This window comes from Rutidosis leptorrhynchoides, chromosome 1, assembly GCF_046630445.1.
Source record: "Rutidosis leptorrhynchoides isolate AG116_Rl617_1_P2 chromosome 1, CSIRO_AGI_Rlap_v1, whole genome shotgun sequence".
NCBI classification, from domain to species: Eukaryota; Viridiplantae; Streptophyta; class Magnoliopsida; order Asterales; family Asteraceae; genus Rutidosis; species Rutidosis leptorrhynchoides.
Genome location: NC_092333.1, coordinates 580,822,161 through 580,843,973, shown reverse-complemented (window position 1 = coordinate 580,843,973; position 21,813 = coordinate 580,822,161). Strand labels below are relative to the sequence as shown.

At 33.6% G+C, this 21,813-nt stretch overlaps 1 protein-coding gene across 1 annotated transcript; it reads left to right on the top strand.

The window, feature by feature from the left end:
* Positions 1-1,048: 1,048 nt before the first annotated feature.
* On the top strand, positions 1,049-9,780 carry LOC139882469 (uncharacterized). The gene is made up of 23 exons (XM_071866789.1): positions 1,049-1,395; positions 1,843-1,952; positions 2,480-2,552; positions 2,902-2,963; positions 3,151-3,292; positions 3,417-3,626; positions 3,728-3,794; positions 3,918-4,317; positions 4,843-4,990; positions 5,065-5,225; positions 5,317-5,416; positions 5,661-5,735; positions 5,886-6,020; positions 6,299-6,388; positions 6,541-6,717; positions 7,156-7,260; positions 7,342-7,500; positions 7,691-7,735; positions 8,106-8,324; positions 8,689-8,795; positions 8,897-8,953; positions 9,449-9,506; positions 9,613-9,780. The coding sequence occupies exons 1-23, from the start codon at positions 1,255-1,257 to the stop codon at positions 9,772-9,774; spliced, it is 3,003 nt and encodes a 1,000-aa protein (XP_071722890.1). The 5' UTR covers positions 1,049-1,254; the 3' UTR covers positions 9,775-9,780.
* Positions 9,781-21,813: the final 12,033 nt, after the last annotated feature.

Here is a 21,813-nt window from a genome sequence, read left to right as displayed (position 1 = left end):
CCATGGTACCGTGTTGTCAAATGACGTGTTGCGTACATAAAGTACCGTGTTGTCAAATGACGTGTTGCGTACAATCATGAGGTCTTATTAACATAAATATAAATGTTAGTGAAGTTAATAAGAGTTAGATTACAGAAAATATAATTCAGGTGGTATAACCGACCATATATAACTTAAATAACATAAATATAAATGTTAGTGAAGTTAGTAAAAGTTAGATTACAGAAATATAATTCAGGTGGTATAACCGACCATATATAACTTAAATAACATAAATATAAATGTTAGTGAAGTTAGTAAAAGTTAGATTACAGAAATATAATTCAGGTGGTATAACCGACCATATATAACTTAAATAACATAAATATAAATGTTAGTAGTCCAAAATTTGATATATTCGAGTCTGAAAATTATTAATAATTTCATACCTTGATTAGTGATTCGTGATCGTTTGAGATATCTTTTAATTACACTAAGCTTTTCGTGCTGATAACGTGTTATAATTCAGTAGGCTTATAACTACCTTTAGTGGTTCTTGACTGTAGAAGGTATATAGAGATAGAGATACTGTAAAACGGAGAAAACAAAGGTTGAACAAAAGGTATGAGTAATTGGTTTTTATTTATAGAAAAATGTACAATGAGAGTTTGGTGGCATTTGGAATCTAGAGAGAGAGAGAGTGTTTTTGTTAACCAAAAAATACATACAATAAACTCTAACTCAACACACCTATTTATACTCAAAAAATATACTATGCAATATCTATAATAATAATAAAATTATCATCCAATTATTACTTTTATAACAGTTATTACATTATCATATTATTATTATTATTATTATTATTATTATTATTATTATTAAATACCACTCCTATTAATTTGAATTATTTATTTGATTTAATAATTTAGAAGATTACTAAAAAACAAATAGCCTGTAGAAATGGAAATGGTTTGCGAATACAGAAGAACGTGACAGTAGAAACACAAGCATAATAAACAACCAAATTTTACTCCTTACTTTCGGCGGCACTTGTCATCAACCAAAACCATTTGACTCTCTATTTTCTCCCAATTTCTAAATCGATTCGATTCTGTATTCTTCAAATTGCACCATAAACCCTAGACCTAAGTAACTAACCATTTAAAAGAGCATTCTGTTATTCTCATTTAACATAAATTATAATAATTGTATCACATCTAATTGATTCGTTATATAGATTTTTGTATTTACATTTTTGTAGAATCAGGTGCGATGGTGCTGTCAGTTTCTGACTTACCTGCGATGTATACACTGCTCTCAAATTCACTTAGTGGCGATGAATCCGTACGGAAACCTGCTGAATCTACACTTTCTCAGTCTGAAAGCTTGCCAGGGTTTTGTTCTTGTCTTATGGTATGACTTTGTATCACTTTATTAATTTCAGTTTTAGGGTTTTAGATGTAAGTAACGATTTACACTTTGTTTGAATATTTTGAATGAGCAGTCGTGCATGTTAAAACTTAAAATTTGATTGAGTCTGAACGTTTCATCATGAAATTTGTCAAGTGGAATGTCGTTGTATCGTCTTAGCCTGTACATTTTTTTTTAAAACCTACAATTAAACATTAAATTTGTCAAGTACAATGTCATTAGAAAAATTCATTTACTAAGGGGGTTCCGGTAGTAAGTATGATCCTATTATGCATGAATTTTTTGACAGGAGTCGTTTCAGAATGTAAAATGTAGGAGACATTTACATGTTTTAATTCTAGTACATATGGAAGTACAAAGGGGCCACCGTTATGATTAATGAAGGTGAATGATAGGTTGTCATGTGTGTTGATATGTTTTGTGGTGCAGGAAGTGATAAGTTCAAAAGATTTGGCACCTCAAGCGGCCGTTCGTTTGATGGCATCGTTGTATTTCAAGAACAATATTGGTCGTTACTGGAGGAACAAATGTGACTCGTCGTAAGTTGTCTATCTGTAAATCGAATATTATGAGCAAGCATATCACATCTAGTTATTATTAACAGTTTATAGTCTAAGAAAAAAGTTCTGTATCAACTTATGTTATCTTTATATGTATTTCGCAGTGACGTAGCTTTACCATTAGTATTTGTGTGTGTGTTGGTGGGGGGGTGGGGGGCTATATTCTTTTAAAGAATATACGAATATACTTATATCAAAAACAAGAAACTTCAAATAGATATAACTACAAGATTGAAGTATGAAAATGTACTTTAAAAAATCAAATATTCGTTTGGACCAAATCGCAAACATGAATATTTTTTTTTCTGTCTATTAAGATAACTGATTTACAGCCAGTAAAGCTTTCCAAGAGTTGCAGGTCACAATGCTCAGTTGAATAAGTTTGACTTTGACCTATTGATATTGTGAATCTGTAAACATTGATATTACTGCCATATGCCCGTTTTTCATTTTCTCTTTGAGAATTACTTGCCATGTAACTCTTAATATAAAAGAAGTAACTGCAGGGGTATTTCAAATGAAGAGAAGTCACATTTGAGGCGAAAGTTGTTGTCTCACTTGAGAGAAGATAACTATCAGGTGGGTACAGAGTCGTATCTACACACAAGCCAATGAGGTCCCATGACCCCACTATCTTTGAGTTTTTTTGTCTTATGTACCCTTAAAATCGTATATGACACCACTAAATTCAACTATGGGACCCCATATGTTTGTAGGAATTATGGTTTTTTGAGGTAAACAGCTAGTATTAAATATGAAGGGTACTTCGTAAAAAAACTCCAGGACCCCATTGAGTTTTGATTCTCGATTCGCCACTTGGTGGATACCACAATACCTTGACGAGGTGACCAGTTTGCTAGTTGTTTTGTTATCTTATAGATATTGTCTAACTTTTAAAAGTTATGTATTGAATACTTCTTGGTTGCAGATTGCTTTGACATTGGCTATTCTAATCTCTAAAATTGCCCGTATAGACTATCCTAAAGAATGGTATGCTTCCCATAATTCCATGGACTCTTTAGTTATATTGACTGTTTTTGTGAGCATGTATATCTGTTTTATATACTCAACATCTTTTGGTTAGTATGTTTCACGGATGTATTTTGATGTTAAAATTGTTGTGTATTGACTTTTGTTTTATATATTTGCGGTCTCACTGAGTTGGTTACCTAATCAGGCCTGAGCTATTTTCCGTTTTAGCTCAACATATTCAGTCAGTAGATGTTCTTACCTCACATAGGATCTTTATGATTCTCTTCCGAACGTTGAAAGAGTTGTCTACCAAACGTCTTGCTTCAGACCAAAGAAACTTTGCTGAGGTATATCTTATTACTTTCCAATACTTGATGCAATTTCGTTCTCTTTATTTTTATTCTTTTGCTCTTAGTTGTTTCAGTGGGTACTCTACCTTTCTTATCGTGTGCTTTCGTGTTGGTTGGGCAGATATCATCCCAATTTTTTGACTACAGTTGGCATCTCTGGCAAACTGATATGCAGACTATACTTAATGGCTTTGCTTCTCTTGCTCAAAATACGAACTCAAATCCTTCTCATGATGAACTTTATTTAACATGTGAAAGATGGTATCTGTGCTCAAAAATAATACGTCAGCTGGTTGTTTCAGGGTTTCCTAGCGATGAAAAATCTTTACAGGTGTACTCACGTTGTCGAGGACCTTTTTAAGCTATATTTTGTAGTTATCTTACGTTTTTACCAAAAACTTATTCTAAAAATATTAATCCATCATATCGTAGGAGGTTGGGCCAGTCAAGTCGGTCTGCCCTTTGCTGTTGAAAGCAATCCAATCGCTCCTTCCATACTGTGAGCATCCTCATTCTCATTCTGAGTAAAGATTTACAGTGAAGTGAATGATAATGAGTTATTATTTTTTTTCTTCTAAAGGTCATATCCTCTTCAAAAAGTATAAATCATGTTGATTTGCAGATTCATCTTTTGGGGAACACCATCCAAAATTTTATGAATTCATAAGAAGGGCATGCACTAAGGCGATGAAGATTTTAGTATCCATTCAGACAAGACATCCTTACTCGTTTGGTGATCAGTGTGTCCTTCCACTAGTGATGGATTTCTGTTTAAACAAGATTACTGATCCTGAACCAGAGATAGTTTCATTTGATAAATTTCTAATTCAGTGTATGTCAATGGCAAAAATTGTTCTGGAATGTAAGGAATACAAGCCAATTATGACTGGACGTGTGATAGATGAGAATGTTGTCTCCCATGAGCAGAGAAAGAAAAACATTTCTGGGGCTGTTGCAGGCGTACTTGCATCACTTTTGCCCAATGACAGGGTTCTACTGTTGTGCAATGTATTGATAAGGAGGTTGGTGGCAATTTCATTAGATTATATTTTCTGCAGCCACATATACGGGTTGCATTTTCTACCCTTTTACTCATGAATGGGTCAATTTGGGTTATTTTTAATCTCAAACAGGTCAGAGAGCTAAATTAAATGAATTAGCTATAAAGGCAACAAAATAGGCTGAATGGTTAAAAAGTTACCCATAAAGGTGTAGATTAACCTCCTAAATTGCTGTAATCAAAGATTTGTTTATTGTTGCACATTATTTTGTAATCATATCTGTAACTCGTTTGCTATTTGTTAAAGTTATATATATGGACAAATTGTCTATCAACTTGACCCAACTCATGCTACAGCTGACCCATTTGACCTGAACCAGTTACCCAACCTACACGTCTTGCCACCTCTAGTTTTATGGTTGGCTAGTTGTTACTTGTATGTATAGACTGAACTCCATCATATATCAGTCCTGTATGATTTTTTTATATAAAAAAAAAAGATCTTGAAAAGAACGGGGTTTAGTGATTCAGTTTATTTCTGTATCAGGTACTTTGTATTAACAGCAAGTGATTTGGAGGAGTGGCGTCAGAACCCTGAGTCTTTTCACCATGAGCAAGGTGCAGTTCTTTGGTCAGAGAAACTGAGACCGTGTGCTGAAGCACTATACATTGTTTTGTTTCACAATCATAGTCAAGTAGGTATAGTTTAAATTTGATTGTTTATAATCTTTCTTGAAAGATGCTCCTAATTTGTAATTTCTACTTGCAGCTGCTAGGTCCCTTTGTTGTTTCTATTCTACAAGAGGCAATGAATGGTTGCCCTCCTTCAGTGACTGATATTACTTCAGGGATGCTCTTAAAGGATGCTGCTTATGGTGCAGCTGCATACATGTATTATGAATTATCAAATTATCTCAGCTTCAAAGATTGGTTTGCCTTCTTTAACATTATACACATTGTGTTTTCAATGTTTTTCTCTTTCCATCTTGAGTTATTTTGAGATGAATACTTTCTTTTTCAGGTTTAACAATGCTTTATCATTAGAGCTCACAAATGATCATCCCAACATGCGCATCATACATCGGAAAGTTGCACTTATTCTTGGTCAATGGGTTTCTGAGGTAACTCAAGTGTACTTTTTGTTTGATTCCTATTTTAGTATTTCTTGTTTTTGTTTAAATCCCATCATTTTCAGGTGTACCTCGTCATGTGATTAGTAAATCATATTGGTATTATATTTTGCTTAAGATGCCACCTCTTTAGTGCATCATAGCAGCTTTTAACGTATCTTCGTTCATGTGCTCACAATTACAGGTATATTGCATATATGATACTAGCATTCTTCCTTTTTTGATGTTCTTGCAGATTAAAGATGACACCAAACGACCGGTCTATTGTGCTCTGATTAAGTTGTTGCAGGACAGAGACTTGTGTGTCAGGGTATGGTGCAGTCCTTTAAACCTCTTTAGTTCACTCTACCTTACCTAATTACCTTAAATTTGCTGCAACTTGCTATTATTTTTTTTTTTTTTTAATTTAACTATTTTTAATGTTCTTCAAAATGCTTGAATTAGTTTTATTGCATTTCAGTTGGCAGCATCTCGGTCATTGCTATTTCATATTGAAGATGCGGCCTTTTCACAGCAAGAATTTTCCGATCTTCTCCCTGTTTGTTGGCAATTGTCTTTTAAGTTGGTGGAGGATGTACATGAGTTTGATTCTAAGGTCAGGTGTTTTTTATTATTACATATTCGTCGCTTGATATTTGTACTTCATTTCATAACCAGTTCAGAATTGTATTGAGTATACTTGGTAGTGGTTTGGTTTTATGATGCTTACTAATACCATGCAGTCAGTTTCTGTAAATAAGTTAAGTTGTTTCAACTTATGGATAAGGACATCAAATCTGGATAATGGCTGCTCTTGTTATTGTATCTTAATTGATTGCTGTCTTTGATCACTTTTTTGAACTGAATGATGTATATTGTTGGTTTACATTCCAGGTTCAAGTTCTAAACACAATCTCTGAACTGATTGCCTATGTCGGTGACATCATTCCATATGCCAACAAATTGATTCAGTTATTTCAAAAGGTATTTAATCTAATTGCTATATTGATCTTGTTACGTATATCAAACTACTATCTTATGATTATGGTTTCGGCTTATGTACCTTTTGATTGAAAATATAATATGTATAATCGAATACTCATTTTACCTAACTTGAAAACTCTTGCCTTCTGAAGTCATGGGAGGAATCTTCTGGGGAAAGCCTTCTGCAGATTCAGCTTTTAAGTGCCCTTAAGAACTTTGTAGTTGCGCTTGGTTACAAGTCTCCATTGTGCTACACTGTGCTGCTCCCAATTTTAGTAAGTCGACTTGATGTGAATAGCCCTGATGAACTTCTGGAGGATAGCATGCAGGTATGTAGTTGTTCTTTTCACATAATAATAAGCGGAGGTGGTAATTGTGACCCATTTACCCGTGAATGGGCCGATTGGCTTATGTTTTAACTCAAATGGGTCAAATGAAAAACTTAAGCTAAAAGAGGGTTGGGCAAACGGGTTGACACCTATCCAAAGCCTTTTTTTCATCAATGCTTACAACCTCCCGAATTTGTTTCCAAAGATTTAGATGGTTATTATAATAATAGTTTCTTTCTAGTCATAATAGCTAGTGTTAAAAATCAAAAAGTGAAAAAAGTGGTTTGTGGTCAACCCATCACGGCCTGACCCATATGGACCTGTACTAACAATGATTAATGTCAATCCATTACCTTATCTGTATATCTTGTCACCTATAGTAATAAACAACTCCGTATTCACTTTATATATAATGAATGTGGCATGTTCCTGTTGCAGCTATGGGAAGCCACAATTTCTAACGCTCCATCAATGGTCCCACAACTGTCAGAATACTTTCCATCTCTTGTGAATATACTGGAAAGAAGTTTTGATTACTTGAAGGTCTGATTGAGATATTGTTTTAAGTTTGCTTTTTTATATTATTGACCAACCAGCTGACTATAATAATTTTGGTAATCTAAGGTTGCTGCGTCTATCATTGAAGGTTACATTATTTTAGGGGGAAGTGAGTTTCTGAGTTTGCATGCCTCAAGTGTTGCTAAGCTTTTTGATGCAATTGTGGGTAATGTCAATGATAGAGGGTTACTTTCAATACTACCTGTAATTGATGTCCTCATTCAGGTATCTTTTTTCAAGTGTTTTGCGTATATTTTACCAATATTAGATATTACTTGCAACTTTACCCGTGACAAGTTACTTTTTGTATTTTAAGTCTGAAGTTGAAAGCTCCTTTTAGGTTTAACTGTAACTGTATGATAATGTTTTGCATATGTTTGTATATCGTTGATAGTTTTTTCTTTGCTGTTTACAGTGTTCTCCTTCTGATGGGCCTCAGTTAATCAGCAGTACCCTTCAGGTATGTTGTGTGTAGTAGTAATAGTAGTAGTGATGGTGGTAAAATTGGTGGGAATGGGCTGAGTTTGAGGTCTAAATGGGTAAGTTTTGTACAATTTAGAACTGGCTGGGTGTCAATATGATAAACATTAGCGTGTCAATATGATCTTCAAGATATATAATTATAATAGTAATCTAATTTTGGGATAAAAGTTTAGGTGTTTCATGTATTGAAATGCACTTTGGGTGACTTTTGACTCGTTCTCTTTTATTCTTTAGAAAATAGAAAAATAAACATATTTACAAGTGACAAGATTAATGCCTTCTTTTCTATTTGTTTTCTTACTACGGCTTGAGGTTGATGAAGTTTACATTTTCCCACAATATGCTAGAAAATGATCGTTATATGCTTAACTGGAGACGACCATGTTCCGACTAGTACAGCTGTAAAGGCATCTGCAGCTGCCACTCTGGCAAGGATTTTGGTAACAAATACCAATTTTTTGGCTCAGTTGGCTTCAGAATCATCCCTTTTGATCCTCCTTCAGAATTCTGGTTTCACTGTTGGAGAAAATATACTTCTTTGTCTGGTTGATGTTTGGCTTGACAAGGTTAGTACTTACTTTTATATAGACATTAGTACCCAATACACATAGTATTGATTATGATCCTGAATATTTGACGGTTATGTTTGCATTGTCTACTCCAAAATGTATTTTGTTTTAGGTTTGAGGGAATAAAATATTTCATGGGTAGAAGTATATCTGTAATAATTAATACGAAGAAAGGACATGGACATTGGGCTCGTCTTCGATCTAGTGATAGTCTAATATTTTGAAGTAGCTAAACCGTTGAGTCCTTAAATTAGAACTAAGATTACGAACTCACAAGTAAAATAGAAGTTAGGTACCTATAAAATTGATGAAATTATGTAGTCACTTTAATTTTTAATCATTTGTGCATTGTTTGCTGCAGGTTGACAATGTAAACTATATTCAGAAAAAGACATTTGGGTTTGCACTCTCTATAATTCTGACATTACGGTTGCCTCAAGTACTTGATAAATTAGATCAAATACTGAGGTACGTAGCTGAGTATAAATTTTATGGATTAATCTTTGAGACACAATAATTATTATTATATCTGTAATGGAGTAATTTTTGTGCATTTTTATTTGTGGCAGTGTATGTACATGTGTAATTTTGGGTGGAAGTGAAGACACAACTGAAGATGAGTCTAGGTTAGTATTTTTAAATACATGACTATGATTCTGTCAAGCTAGGCTCAATCTAAAGGTGCAAACTCGGTAACGGGCTAATCGTAATATAATTGGCAAGGGAAAATAGTCCCGTTTCTCAGTCCCAGTTTTCTTTTTCTCTTTTATAAAATCTTAATTTTTAGTTTCTTTAATAACTAATATGGATACAAAAAAAAACTACATAATAAACTAATTCGGTGAATAGGCGGTTTTAATGAAGTGCATTAATAAGTATGTTTGCAATGAATTCTTGACATGTTCGACCAATTTGACCTGTTCCATTTGTTGGTATTTTCTTTAAAATATATATTACACATTTGGCTTGTTAGAAATAAAACATAACTCGACATGTTCATAAGTGGTTGGTCAAGATTACGTCTAATTTGATGCTTATGGAAACAACTACAGCTGTCATTTTCTTCTTGATCGTTTTATACTTAAGCTCCATTCTTTTGCTATCTACTAAAATTGCAGCAGCGATAGTATGAGTTCTAGCCGACCTCAGTTTCGAAGTAAAGAAGTCAGAAGGAGACAGGTAAATACATCTATGTACTTTCCATATGTTTTCGCTGGTTTAATCTGAATATCCATATTCTGACAAACATATCGTTTTACCTATTTATTTATGCGTATGTTAGCAGATGAAAATCTCGGACCCTATAAATCAGTTGTCGTTGGAGAACTCAGTGAGGGACAACCTTCAAACATGTGCTAGTCTACATGGGGAGGCCTTCAATACGGCCATGGCTAGGATGCATCCTGCAGCTCTTACCCAACTAAAGCAGGCTCTTAAAATGACTTAATTCTTTAAATACTATATGTGAAATATCCATTTTTTTTCCCTTACTTTTTCTTAATTAAGATCCTACATGGGGCAAAATCGGCTAATGATACCCGCTGTTCTATACAAGGGAAAAGCGTGAGGTAAGTTATCAAGTGGCATATGAACTCAAATTACTTCATTTATTGTGTGTTTTTGTAGGAAAGTAAAATATCATTTAGGGTGTCTCTCATAATCATATCATATTTGGATTTAAAAAGCATATCATGTGTTTCGTAGAAAAATTAGCTTGTGGAAGTTTGAAAGCTTAAGCTCCACTAGAAAGCTCTTCATAAATCCTTATAATGCACCTAATGTGGTTGTGTCGGGTGTCTATATTAACAGGGCAGGATGCGTAACAGATCATTGATGAATGCCTTGTGTAATTCGTCGTATACTTAGGTTAATCATAATGCTATATATCATTTCTTTAACTCCAGATTTTAAGTATGTAATAATGGGTCGGGGGTGTGTTGGCCCACTATCAATTTTATCCTTCCTATTTTATTTCATATATGTAGTTATATTGCATGATCAGTCATACAGTCTATGCTATAATATTAAATAATAATAATTATATATGTATATTTTAGAAAAAAGTTAGGATTTCCCTTGGTCTCTTGCAACATATTCCTGAATTTAAATGTTTGTTTTGACAGGTGGTGTATGGTGTTCAGGATACATGTGATTTACTGATTTTTGTGGTTTTGAGTTTTGTGGCTGATTAATATATTTTACGATGAGTTGTGGTTTTGGTTCTCGAAGATGCACAGAAGCAGTGTAAATAGTGTGGTCCTTCATGTATGTTTTTTAAAGATGTGATGGTCAACTTATTTACTTTTCAGGTTCGAGTAAAATGTTACTGCATACGTCGTCATAACACTATTGACCTTTTGGTTGCACTTGTGGCACCATCATTCGAATTTGTAAAAGCTTTTGGCAATACTTACATCTGAGAAATTTGGAATTGAGGTAATTTTCGTGTCCTTGTATCACGATGCATATGATTTTGAGAAAATCCAGTACAAAATGTCATTGAATTCTGTATGGTGCATTGCCGTTGGATATTATATATATTTCTTACAGTGATTAATTTACTGTTTCTTGTTGTCCCGCATTTGTTGGCTTAGCAACATATACAATCATTTTATTTTCGATTCTGGAGTATATCAGACTATTGAGTGTTGCATGATTTTCATTTTGATGGCGTTCGTTGAAACTGGAGGGTTGCTTGGTGAAAATGGATGGAATTGAGAATCTTCATATTACTTCGACTTTCCAGCCTAATTCCATAATATACATACTAAATAAAGTTGTTACACATTTCAATTACCCAGGATATTTCAATTACTGTAGTTAAATCAACTATTTAAATTTAAATAGTGAAAATGTGTGCGTGTGCCACCGCATTCCACAACAATGAGACCATCTATATGGCACCCCATGTCATTGAAACCTACTGGACCAATCGATTTTATTCACTGCCACACAACGTGTAAACTTATACCCAAAATCATGCAACAAATAATCATAAGTAGCTAAATTTACTCTACATTTTCAAAATGTCACCTAATACAGTCTCAACTCTCATGGCAGCAAGTGGTGAGTAATGGCAGACTGTAATTCACAGACAAGCATGTGGGAAATGCATCACCCCTTTCAATTCTATACGCGAGTGGCACAATGTTGTTATTCTCGTCAATTGCAACAACAAATAGGTTGGTACCCCAGTACCCCTAGCCTTTAATGTGCACAATCGATGATGATTGTGAGGAGTGTAACCTGCATGTTTTACAAATTTATTAGTATATATATCGACGAATAAACTACTCTTAAATAAAATATAAAGTAATTCAGATTACTGCAACATCCCAATAGACATTTATCACATCACAAACTTATGAGATCCCAATAGACATTTATCCCATCACAAACTTATCATCTTCATCTATGCGGATTTTCATAACGCTTTCGGGATTGTGAACTTTAATGTTATGAAGGTACAAGGGGAGCATTGGAAAAGAGTCATCCATACTGTCCCGAAACATATTAATAGCTTCACATTTTGCGCTTAATGCCTGGTTATACGATATGCTTACCCTGAACCACTCACTAATATCATATTGAATTTCCTTTCCATTATAGACCATGTTTACTAACTTCATAGCATCCATAAAAAAAAAAAATCATAAATCTTAAAAATATATCTAGCCCCATAATTAAGTTCAATGATTTTATATACAATTTAAATTATACTATGTGACAAACTAATGGTGTTACTAAGCACCACCATTTAGCTATACATATACTCCATTCGTCTCAATTTGATAATCATTTTTTGTTTTTAAGATGTCATAAATTAATAGTACACTTTCATAAATAGATAAATAGATGAAAACAATGAGGTGGATTTCTTGAATTTCTTTTATCTTTTCTTAATGCATGTAAAACAAACATGTTAAAAGTTAAGATAAAAACGTAAAGTAAATAAAAAGTACTGTTAAAATTATACAGAGTAATGTGATGGTGACATTTCTTAAAATTTGTATTTTTTTTTTGTGAACTATTAAATTAATACATATTGAATATATCAAAATAAAGCATATATTAATTTAATAATTTTAAATTAATATAATCAATTAATACGAGTATTTTTAATACGAGTACTCCCTAACTAAAAATAATCAATTTATTAAACACTATTAATCGCGTATTTTTAATAGCAAACTAGTCCGGAGCAGCCCGCGCGATGCGGCGGGGGCTTTCGGCCTGCATGTTCGTATTTAACGTAGCGTTGTGTATGTACAGAGAGAGAAACGGCTCATGTGTTAAGGCCCGTTTAGATGTCGGTGTGGTTAGCGTTTTTAAAAAGGTATCCGTTTTGGACGTAGTTAGTCTCGTTTTGTTCATAAAATTATTTTAAGTTTAACGGTAGTAGCGGTGAAAATTAATTCGTGATGAGTAGGAAGATATGTCCCGTTGAAGTTTATGGTAAGATTTGTATGCATAAAATCACAGTGTGTATTATGTATGTATAGTTGTATCTATATATGGATTCTAGCATTTTTATTTATTTCTGACTTCAGTCAAAGAAGATATGTATGCATTTAGCTTAGTTTGCAATTTCAGTATATTTGATATATGGATATTAATTGTTTGTTTTAAAGAGAAAAAATGCTAACCCAAATTCGGTGTTGCAAATGATGCGGATGGAGATATATAGACGTAGTTAGATCGAATTGCATTGAACAATCATACTGACGTTTTGAAGACATTACAAAACAAGAGCAACACTTATTCTGTCTTTACAGAATTTGATAATTAATAAATCTGAACCAGAAACAGGGAAGTTTTATAATTTTTGTACGGTATCATTTATGATCTGCTTTTTGCATCTTCATATTATGTCTATCTTTCACCATATGTACTGTCTTTTAGTTATGTTATAAACTGTTACACGATTGCTGTATTTTGAATAAAATAATACCAAGAATGATATGCTTTCTTCATCTTTGTTTTATGTCTGTTATTTACTTTTGTGTCGCTATGTTGGAAACTGTCATACGATGCTGTTTAACTATAACGAATAATATGAAGAATGATCAGCCAAATCTATCCAGAAAAGTGTTAGCTCTGGACAAGGGGGCAAATCTTGATTGTGGACTGACTTGCAAAAACCAATAATATGAAACTGTATGTAACATCTTCATCGGGATTGGTATGTAGATTGGTTTGGATAAACATTGAGTTTAGCAGTGACTAATTCTCCAAGAAGGTTCTATGTTCATTAATTCATATCATATTTGACTTGTAGTTTGTAGGGAAAATGTTTTATCAACATTTTATATTTATATGTAGCCACCGAAGCAGCAGCCTTCTGACAGAGCACAAATTCAGTCAAAAGAAGTTAGGCTTCTTGATTCACTCGATGATCAAGATGTTTAAATCATTAGTTCACATGCTTCAACTAATGGTCTCTTTTAGTCTGTAGTTTTTTCTCATTTCAAGATGATTGATTTAGGCTTCAAGCTGAGTGACGATCTTCATTTCAATGAAATAGACTGTGTGCGATTGCTTGTTTATGCAAATCAATAGGTAGACCTTTCCTTATTATCAATTCAGCCAGTCTTGCTCGAGTTACATCTCATATCTGATTGTATAAATGTATTACTTTCCTTCAGTGGGGATTAATAGGGAGAGGACCGTCGGATGTATTACGTCTTGCAGTTGGTCTTTGGTTTATAGAGAGATGAGATTTAATTACTGCCCTTTTTTAAGGCTAATTATTTTAAAATTCATTGAAGAGTTAATTAGTAGTGGCCATTGATAACAGACGTGGCATCAAGTGCCTCACTATAACTGCCCGTATATTGTTTGATTATGTATTAAGCTAATAGTGTTATAGAATGAAACTCGTGAATGTGATTGTATTATTGATATTGTTATGTACCACTTGAATTCTAAGAATCGAAGTAGTACTTGTTACTTACTGAAAGCTATAGAACAAGAAACAAGCTTTGAATATAGTAACAATGGATAGTATCATTGAATTGAATACTCAATTACAAGATTAGAGAAAGGAGGGAGAAGTGTGGTCACACACATACAAATCTAAGCTAATTGAACTATTGAACCCTATGATCTTATTTATACTATAGAGGAAGAAGGTCAAATGGTCATGTGCCTTGCACATGACTCACTAGATAATCCATAACAATCCCCTCTTCTTCAAAATATGCTTGTCCTCAAGCATGTAGAACATCGAAACCTTCCACAATCAAATTCGTAGGTGCTGTTAACAATAAATGTGCGATTGGGGATTTTGTTTAAACCGTGTAAATGCTTCCCCGGGTCAAAAACGAACGTAGCATCAGTTGAACAAACTTGAAGGAACGCCACTAAACTGTCAGTTGGATAGATGCATTTATTCTTCCATTTGGGCCACAAATGTATCGTTAACGTCCAACTAAAACGAGCATTGCAGTACTGAATCCAACCCAACTCGCAACCCCGAACTGAATCATCATGCGTAATAAGACGACTTCGTTGCGTGAACTGCTCATAACGTGTATTCCTTGCACCCTCCATGTCATCCCAAAGTTGCTTAACCTGATATATGTTAACATTTGCAGCTTTAATTGCAACGAAATATTCTAACTCATGCTTTCCCATCGACGGATAAAACTCACTTCGCTCATCTTCTACATCTAGAACTGAACTTATGAGATTAGCAGTCTTATAAAACTCATCTACATCATGAAACAGTGTGACTGGCATATCTGTTAAGCTTCTCGTTCTCAACTTCTTAATTGTTTCGTCACTACACATTTTAAACTGTTGAGGCATACTGTTAGCAATGGATTCAACATTATCAACAGTTTTAGTGGTATCCACAGTTTCAGTGATATCAACAGTTTCGGTATCAACCGTTACCAGCTCATCATTGCCAACGTCAACCATAACCGGCTCGTTATTACCATTGTTTACCGTAACTGCCACATCATTTACATCCCCAACAATCTTTTCTGGAGAGATTAGAGTGTCGTTTGGCATTCCACCATTTTCGAAATGATGCTTGTCGTATTAAGAATAACTCGTTCAGCTCTTTTGTGTGTATTCCGTAATTCCAGTCGGTGACCCTTGTAAGTGAATAACATTTTCGGTACCCTAATATATAGGGATTACAAACCCTAATATGCTAAGAAACCCTAATGGACCCAAGCCCACAATCGGACTTGGGCCTAATATAATCTGTCTAACACTCCCCCGCAATCCGAATGACGAAATAGCGAAAGTTCGGACTGGAAAGAAACAATAAACATAAGAAAAATAAATAAAAACACAATTTTCTCTCTAATTTGTTGCATTGAACTGATTGATAATCGCTGATTGGTTGTGATGCTCGACTGCGTTTCCTTTTTCATAACGTTATTTTTTTCTTGTACGTCGTGGCTTGCTTGACTAAGGATTGAGCAGGACTTGGGCATAGAACTTTTATCGTTGATACAATCGTCTTCAACGCTGCAAAAAGAAAGAGCTTATTTTTTTTTTTCCGGGGTTTGGAACCTAGCCAGCTAGGCGGCTCAACCCCACGCCGATTATTTTTTTTATTTATTTATTTAGTATGATAAACAAAAACAAAAGGATTAAGATACGCCTACTTTAGATAGGAATGCGAGGCGCTGAAAGAAATAAAAGATGTGCAGGATATTGTCGCAACTATTACGTTTGTGCACATGAGTTATATAAGGGTTTTTAACTTTATTGAATTAGAGAATGAGAAAAAAAAAAAACAAATAACGGATTGAGATATTGAACAAGGAGGTTATACGATATTTTTATGAAAGAAAAAAAGAAAAGGCCGCCGAATATATTGTGAAAGTGGACGGCAGAAACTTAATTGGATAATGCAACCAACTTTGAAAATGATAATAAGAAGATGGTGATTTACGTGTTATTTGGAAGCAAGATAAAATACGAAGAAGAAGATACTCACGGCAGTGAGATAGATAGGTTAGAGGTTTTTTTTTTTTTTTTTTTTTTTTTTTTTGACGGGTAGAGACAGCAGCGGCAGTTGGCGGTCGACTAGGTCTCGGGATCAAACACTAACGCTGCATTCTAGAGTTTTTTATGTAATGGAAAGGAAAGGATTTCAATGGATAGGACACTAATCAACAATTCTTGAGTTTTTTTATAATTGAAAGGAATGGAGAAGAGTGGGTTTGAGCTGAAAATACATGGCTTTTTTTTTAAGTATTCTTATCCGTCCAATTTTGGGCAGAGTAGAGAGGAAAACATTTCTAACGTGTATATAATGACCCTTCTACCCTTATGACTCTATTATTTAATTAGTTGTTTCTATTATTCTACGAATTGCAACAACAGTGCGATAGTGGTCAAACAGTCGTTGCAGATGGTTGATTAACATTTTTATCATACTGTGATGACATATTTATATATCTACGATTTATTATGCATTTATATATAAAAAAAAAACTTACGAAGTAGTAATTTTATATTTATAATTAAGTTTGTATCACTTTGCATACATAATATATATACTCCGTAGATCAGATGAATCGCAAAAATAAAAGAGTAATCATATTTTCTTCATGTTTATTTATGTAATATTTCATGGGGTTTTTGTACATGGTTTAACTCATATTAACGTCCGTAAATCTAAAAACATTAGTTTTACACCACATAATAATCGTTAACCCTAAATTATCATTCAAAGGGTATGAATGTAAAATTATGTATTTTACTTAGTTTCTTTTCTTATACTTCCCCTTCAACTCAAGAATGCATATAAACTATTTTATGTTACAATCATTTCCGCTTATCTCCTCTCTTCCCCTATCCATCCCATTCCTTTCCATTAAAAAAAATCTCGAGAACACAGGGTAAGCTCTTGATACTATGTTATAGAATGAAACCAGTGAATGTGATTGTATTATTGATGCAATATATATAGGGATTACAAACCCTAATATGCTAAGAAACCCTAGTGGACCCAAGCCCACAATCGGACTTGGGCCTAATATAATCTGTCTAACAAATAGATGTGTTAACCGGTTGTGAGTAATCGAACGCATGTAAGGGTTAGTGTGAAAACCCTTCGTAGTAGTGATTGCTAACAATGCGTTGCTGGTGGTCAACATTATATCTGATGGGTGAAGATGTTAAAATCAATGAAGAGGCGATAAGAATTCGCTAAAGTGGGGAAGACCACACGTTCTTCGATACAAAAGTCGAGTTATGCTTTAGATTTAGTTATACCGAGGAAAGAGAACGATTCACGTGTTGGAACGCGCGTTACGGGCATATGTCATTGATCGTAGTGAAGTAGAAATGAGTAATTGCTATCAGAAGAGTACTCATATAACATTGGCCTTGTGAGTACATAGATATAGATGTTGTAGGAGAATTAGAGTTGACATAACAATCATATGATAAGTGGTATGGATCACGGGACGTAATCCGATTTAAGTGGAGAAAAGTTGTAACACCTCAAATTATTTAAGATATCATTTTATTATTGTGGGTGTTAATGAAGTTGAGAAATGCAAGAAAAAGGACTTGTGCTGTTAAAAAAAGGGACCTAGGGTGCTAAGTTTTAAGTGGGTAGCGTAGAAAGTGTAAATGTGTTAGATATAAATCACCTAAATCAGCCTTCTACTCATTTTCATTCTCAAAGGCAGACAAATAGAAAGAAAGACTTGTGACGTGTTGGCGTTGGCGTTGGCGTTTTTTGAAGAGAACAATCAAGAACAATTGAATCTTTCACATGCAACTAGTTGTGGGTGTATAATCAACCTTGCTAATACTTTCCAGCACCATTATACCTCTTGATTCTCCATCTTTTTTTCACATTTTTTAGATTTGGGGTTTTGTAACCCTAAACTCGAGGCATGAGTTTTATATCTTTTAATTCGGAACTTATGTGTTATTATTGGTGAGTTAGTGTTTAAATAAGGGTTTTAAACTCCATGTAAACCCTAATTCGAAATTAGTGAGTTAGGGTTTATGGATTAAAATTTGGGTAAATGATGATTTTGTAAGATGAAAACTTCAAGTGAGTTAGGGTATATGGATTAAACTCCAAGTCTTCCCACTAACTACAAGTATTCATTTTACAAAATCACTATCTTACCCAAATTTTAATCCATAAACACTAACTTATTAGTTTCGAATTAGGGTTTACATGGAGTTTAAAACCCTTATTTAAACACTACGCATCTACAATAACACATAATTTCGAAATTAGAAGTTATATACAACTCATACCTCAAATTTAGGTTACAAAAGCCCCAAATTTTCCAAATTGGTGATGAACAATAGAAAATCTAGGGCTTCAATAGTCCTAGCTAGTGTTCAGACGGTTGATTATACACCCAAGGATCAATTTGCATGAAGGAGATTCAAGAATTCTTATGGATTTCTCCCAAAATCGTCACCTTCCTCTCTCTCTAGTTCACACTCTAAAATTTCAGCTTTTTTGGAAATAATGAGATGCTGCATGTCCAGATTTTTAAAAGAGTGTTTGAACCCATATTTACAGTTTCTACCCTGTCCTCTTCAAAACTTTACACACCAAGTCCTATTCCTTACAACCAAAGTCCATTTCCTAACATTCTTAACTTAACAAACAATAAATAATTTATTAAATAATGTCTTAGAAAACGATGTCGGTTAGTGGGGGTTGATTTGGCTTGTTTGTTAGTTGTTGGCCTCTTAGTTAGATTGTTTGCTACATTCGTTTATTTCCATGTTTTTTGTTTGATTGTCGTGTAGGTCGTTGACTTTTTGCAGGGCTTAGGTTTAGTTAGCGTTTTTAGATGCTTGTAGTTGTCTTTTGTTTACTGCTTTCGAGCCCTGTCCGCGATTGTTCTTGTTTCTCTTTTTCTCTTTTTGAGAAAAGATTTTGTTATTCAAAGTTTTCGTTCTTTGCCAAAAAAGGAAAAAAAGAAAAGAAAATGGGGTGTTACATTCATATGAGCCTACTGATATGGTTGTCACGCCAAAGGAAAAACATTGATTATACCACCTGATATGTTGACTAATTCAACTCAAGCTATGGTTGTGATCTTTGCTATGTCTCATTTTAAGGGGTTGTTTGGTGACCCTAAATTTAGCCAAGGATACAACTTTCTTAAATGGGTGGCTTAGGCCATTACCATTTCTATTTTACTTACTTTCAATAAACAAATCAGATGCTTTATGTTTATGTTAGTATGGATATGCAACATATATGTGTGATTATGGTAGTTATATTTAAGTTATTTAGTTTTTTTTTTTTTTTTTTTTTTTAGCAAAATACAAGAATTTAAATAAAAATCCATCAGTTCACGAAATGGTGAAAAGGTGGAAGAGTACAACATTGTTTGTCAAGTTGGGCTTACATGAGCCACTTACCCCCACTTGACCATATCAAAACAAAGAAAATTAGAACAGTAGCTAAAAACCAAATGCATGATTATCAAAAAACAAAACATCTTGCACCATCTTCTTTTTATACAAATAGCCAAGGTTGATTCTTCCATAAATAAAATTGATAACTCTCACATACTTTAAGTTATTTAGTTGGTAATGAGCTTAGAATGCCAATCAGTACAAAGGAAAATAAAGACAAAAATCAAGAGGACGTGGTCCCAACAGCAGGAAGTGGTCCCAGCAGCAGGAAGTGGTCCCGGAACCTTTTTTCTAACTGATTTTATGTTTGTTATTTTGGGTTTGTTATTCTATTGGTTGAAGATGGTTGTACTAGGAAACAACCTCTTATAATTTTTGACTTTTGTTATTTTTGTCTAGGCTATAGAAGGATCTAGAACTATGACTCCTCTATAAAAGAGAGTTTGTTGTCATGTGTAACTCAGTTTTTTATGAATATGAATACTAATTGAGTTGAGCTCTATTTACCCTAAATCTTCATTTTCTATCTTATGATCTCGGTGTGTTTGAAGTGTTTCCTTTACCTTTAATCTTGATGGATTAACATCCTTTAGAGATTAAAGTGGTGGATTCTCCTATATCCTTTAGAGATTAAAGTGGTGGATTCTCCTATCTAATTTAGTGGTGCCAAAGGCACACGGGATCAGGGTGTTCCTGCCGATTTACACCTTTTGCCCAATTTAGTGTTTTTGTTTTGTTCTAAAAGTCAGTAGCTTCACTTAGTCTAATGGGCTTCTTGTCACAGGATGCTTCATTTAGTCTATGATTTCAAAGAAACTGTAAGTGGGTAAGTCACTACAACAAATAATCTAATTATTCACACTTTTCATGTGAACTTTTTAAACATTTATAATTGTGAAAAATTAATGTTCACACTTTTTATTGTGAAAAATGGGTGAAGATTGAAAGTTAATTAAGAAAACGTACACACTTCGAAGTGTATGGGTTTGATATGTAATTCACAAAAAGTACACACTTCTAATTGCAAATAACAGAAAATTAACTTAGAAAAAGGAATACGCTATTGACCGTGAAGAATTAAGAATTAAGAAGGAATGTAACAAAAGATCACGTTTTTTAACATGAAAAACTAAATTGCGACTATAAATGAAATTCACGCTGGATTTTGCTCGCAAAAATCCATACTCTAAATAAAAAAATGCTACGTTCGTTACCATTCACTCAAACTGACATATAAACCCTAAATATCTACATACCTGATTCAAGACCTAAATTGGCGATTTCTACGGATTAAACTCCAACATGATGATGTTCGTGCATCAAGCCCTAATTAGACGATATCACGATCTTATTTTACAATTTCTCAAAACAAGTAATCGTTCAATTCTGTTGAATTCGTTCAATTTTTTTGATAATTTCTATTCGAGTCAAACATGTAATCTCATTTAAATGTTAATCCGTGTTCTTGTTTTGAAGCACATCGAATTTGATTTACTTATACAGGTAATCGCTCGTCCTATTTTTTCAAAGCTTCTGGAACAACGTTCAGACTCCAATTCAATATGAATCTGCAAGTGTTTCTAGCTTAATTGTTGATTCCTTTTAGATATTTGTTCCGTTTTTGTGATATCATCATTTTAATTTAATTATATGCTTTTATACTTTTAATCTTAAAAATTACTTTCTTTCGTTGATATTATTAATTAATTATTTAACTTGATAAATTGTAATTGAGTAAATTTCCAGTTCAATCGAATAAAGTACAGTTATAATCTTATGACAGACTAATAAAATATGCTCATGTGTGTGTTCATCCTAGTGTTTCACATGTTTTACCTTATGTAGGTTGATTTTCAACAAAGTACGTCTCTTTAGATTGATTTATCAAAATACTAAATTAGTTGATTTTTGGTAGATCATATGGATTTACAGCGCCAACAGTCTGATGGTTTAGTTGTAGGTTCGTTGGATCTTTTGACAACTGGTTGCAACCAAATCCAGTTTTAACGTCATAATTCACTTAAATGGTTAATTGGTTCTTACTATTGTGTATGCCGAGTGCAATAATTGATGTGGTGAAAGCAGCTTACAATATTTATTTTCTTCCAGT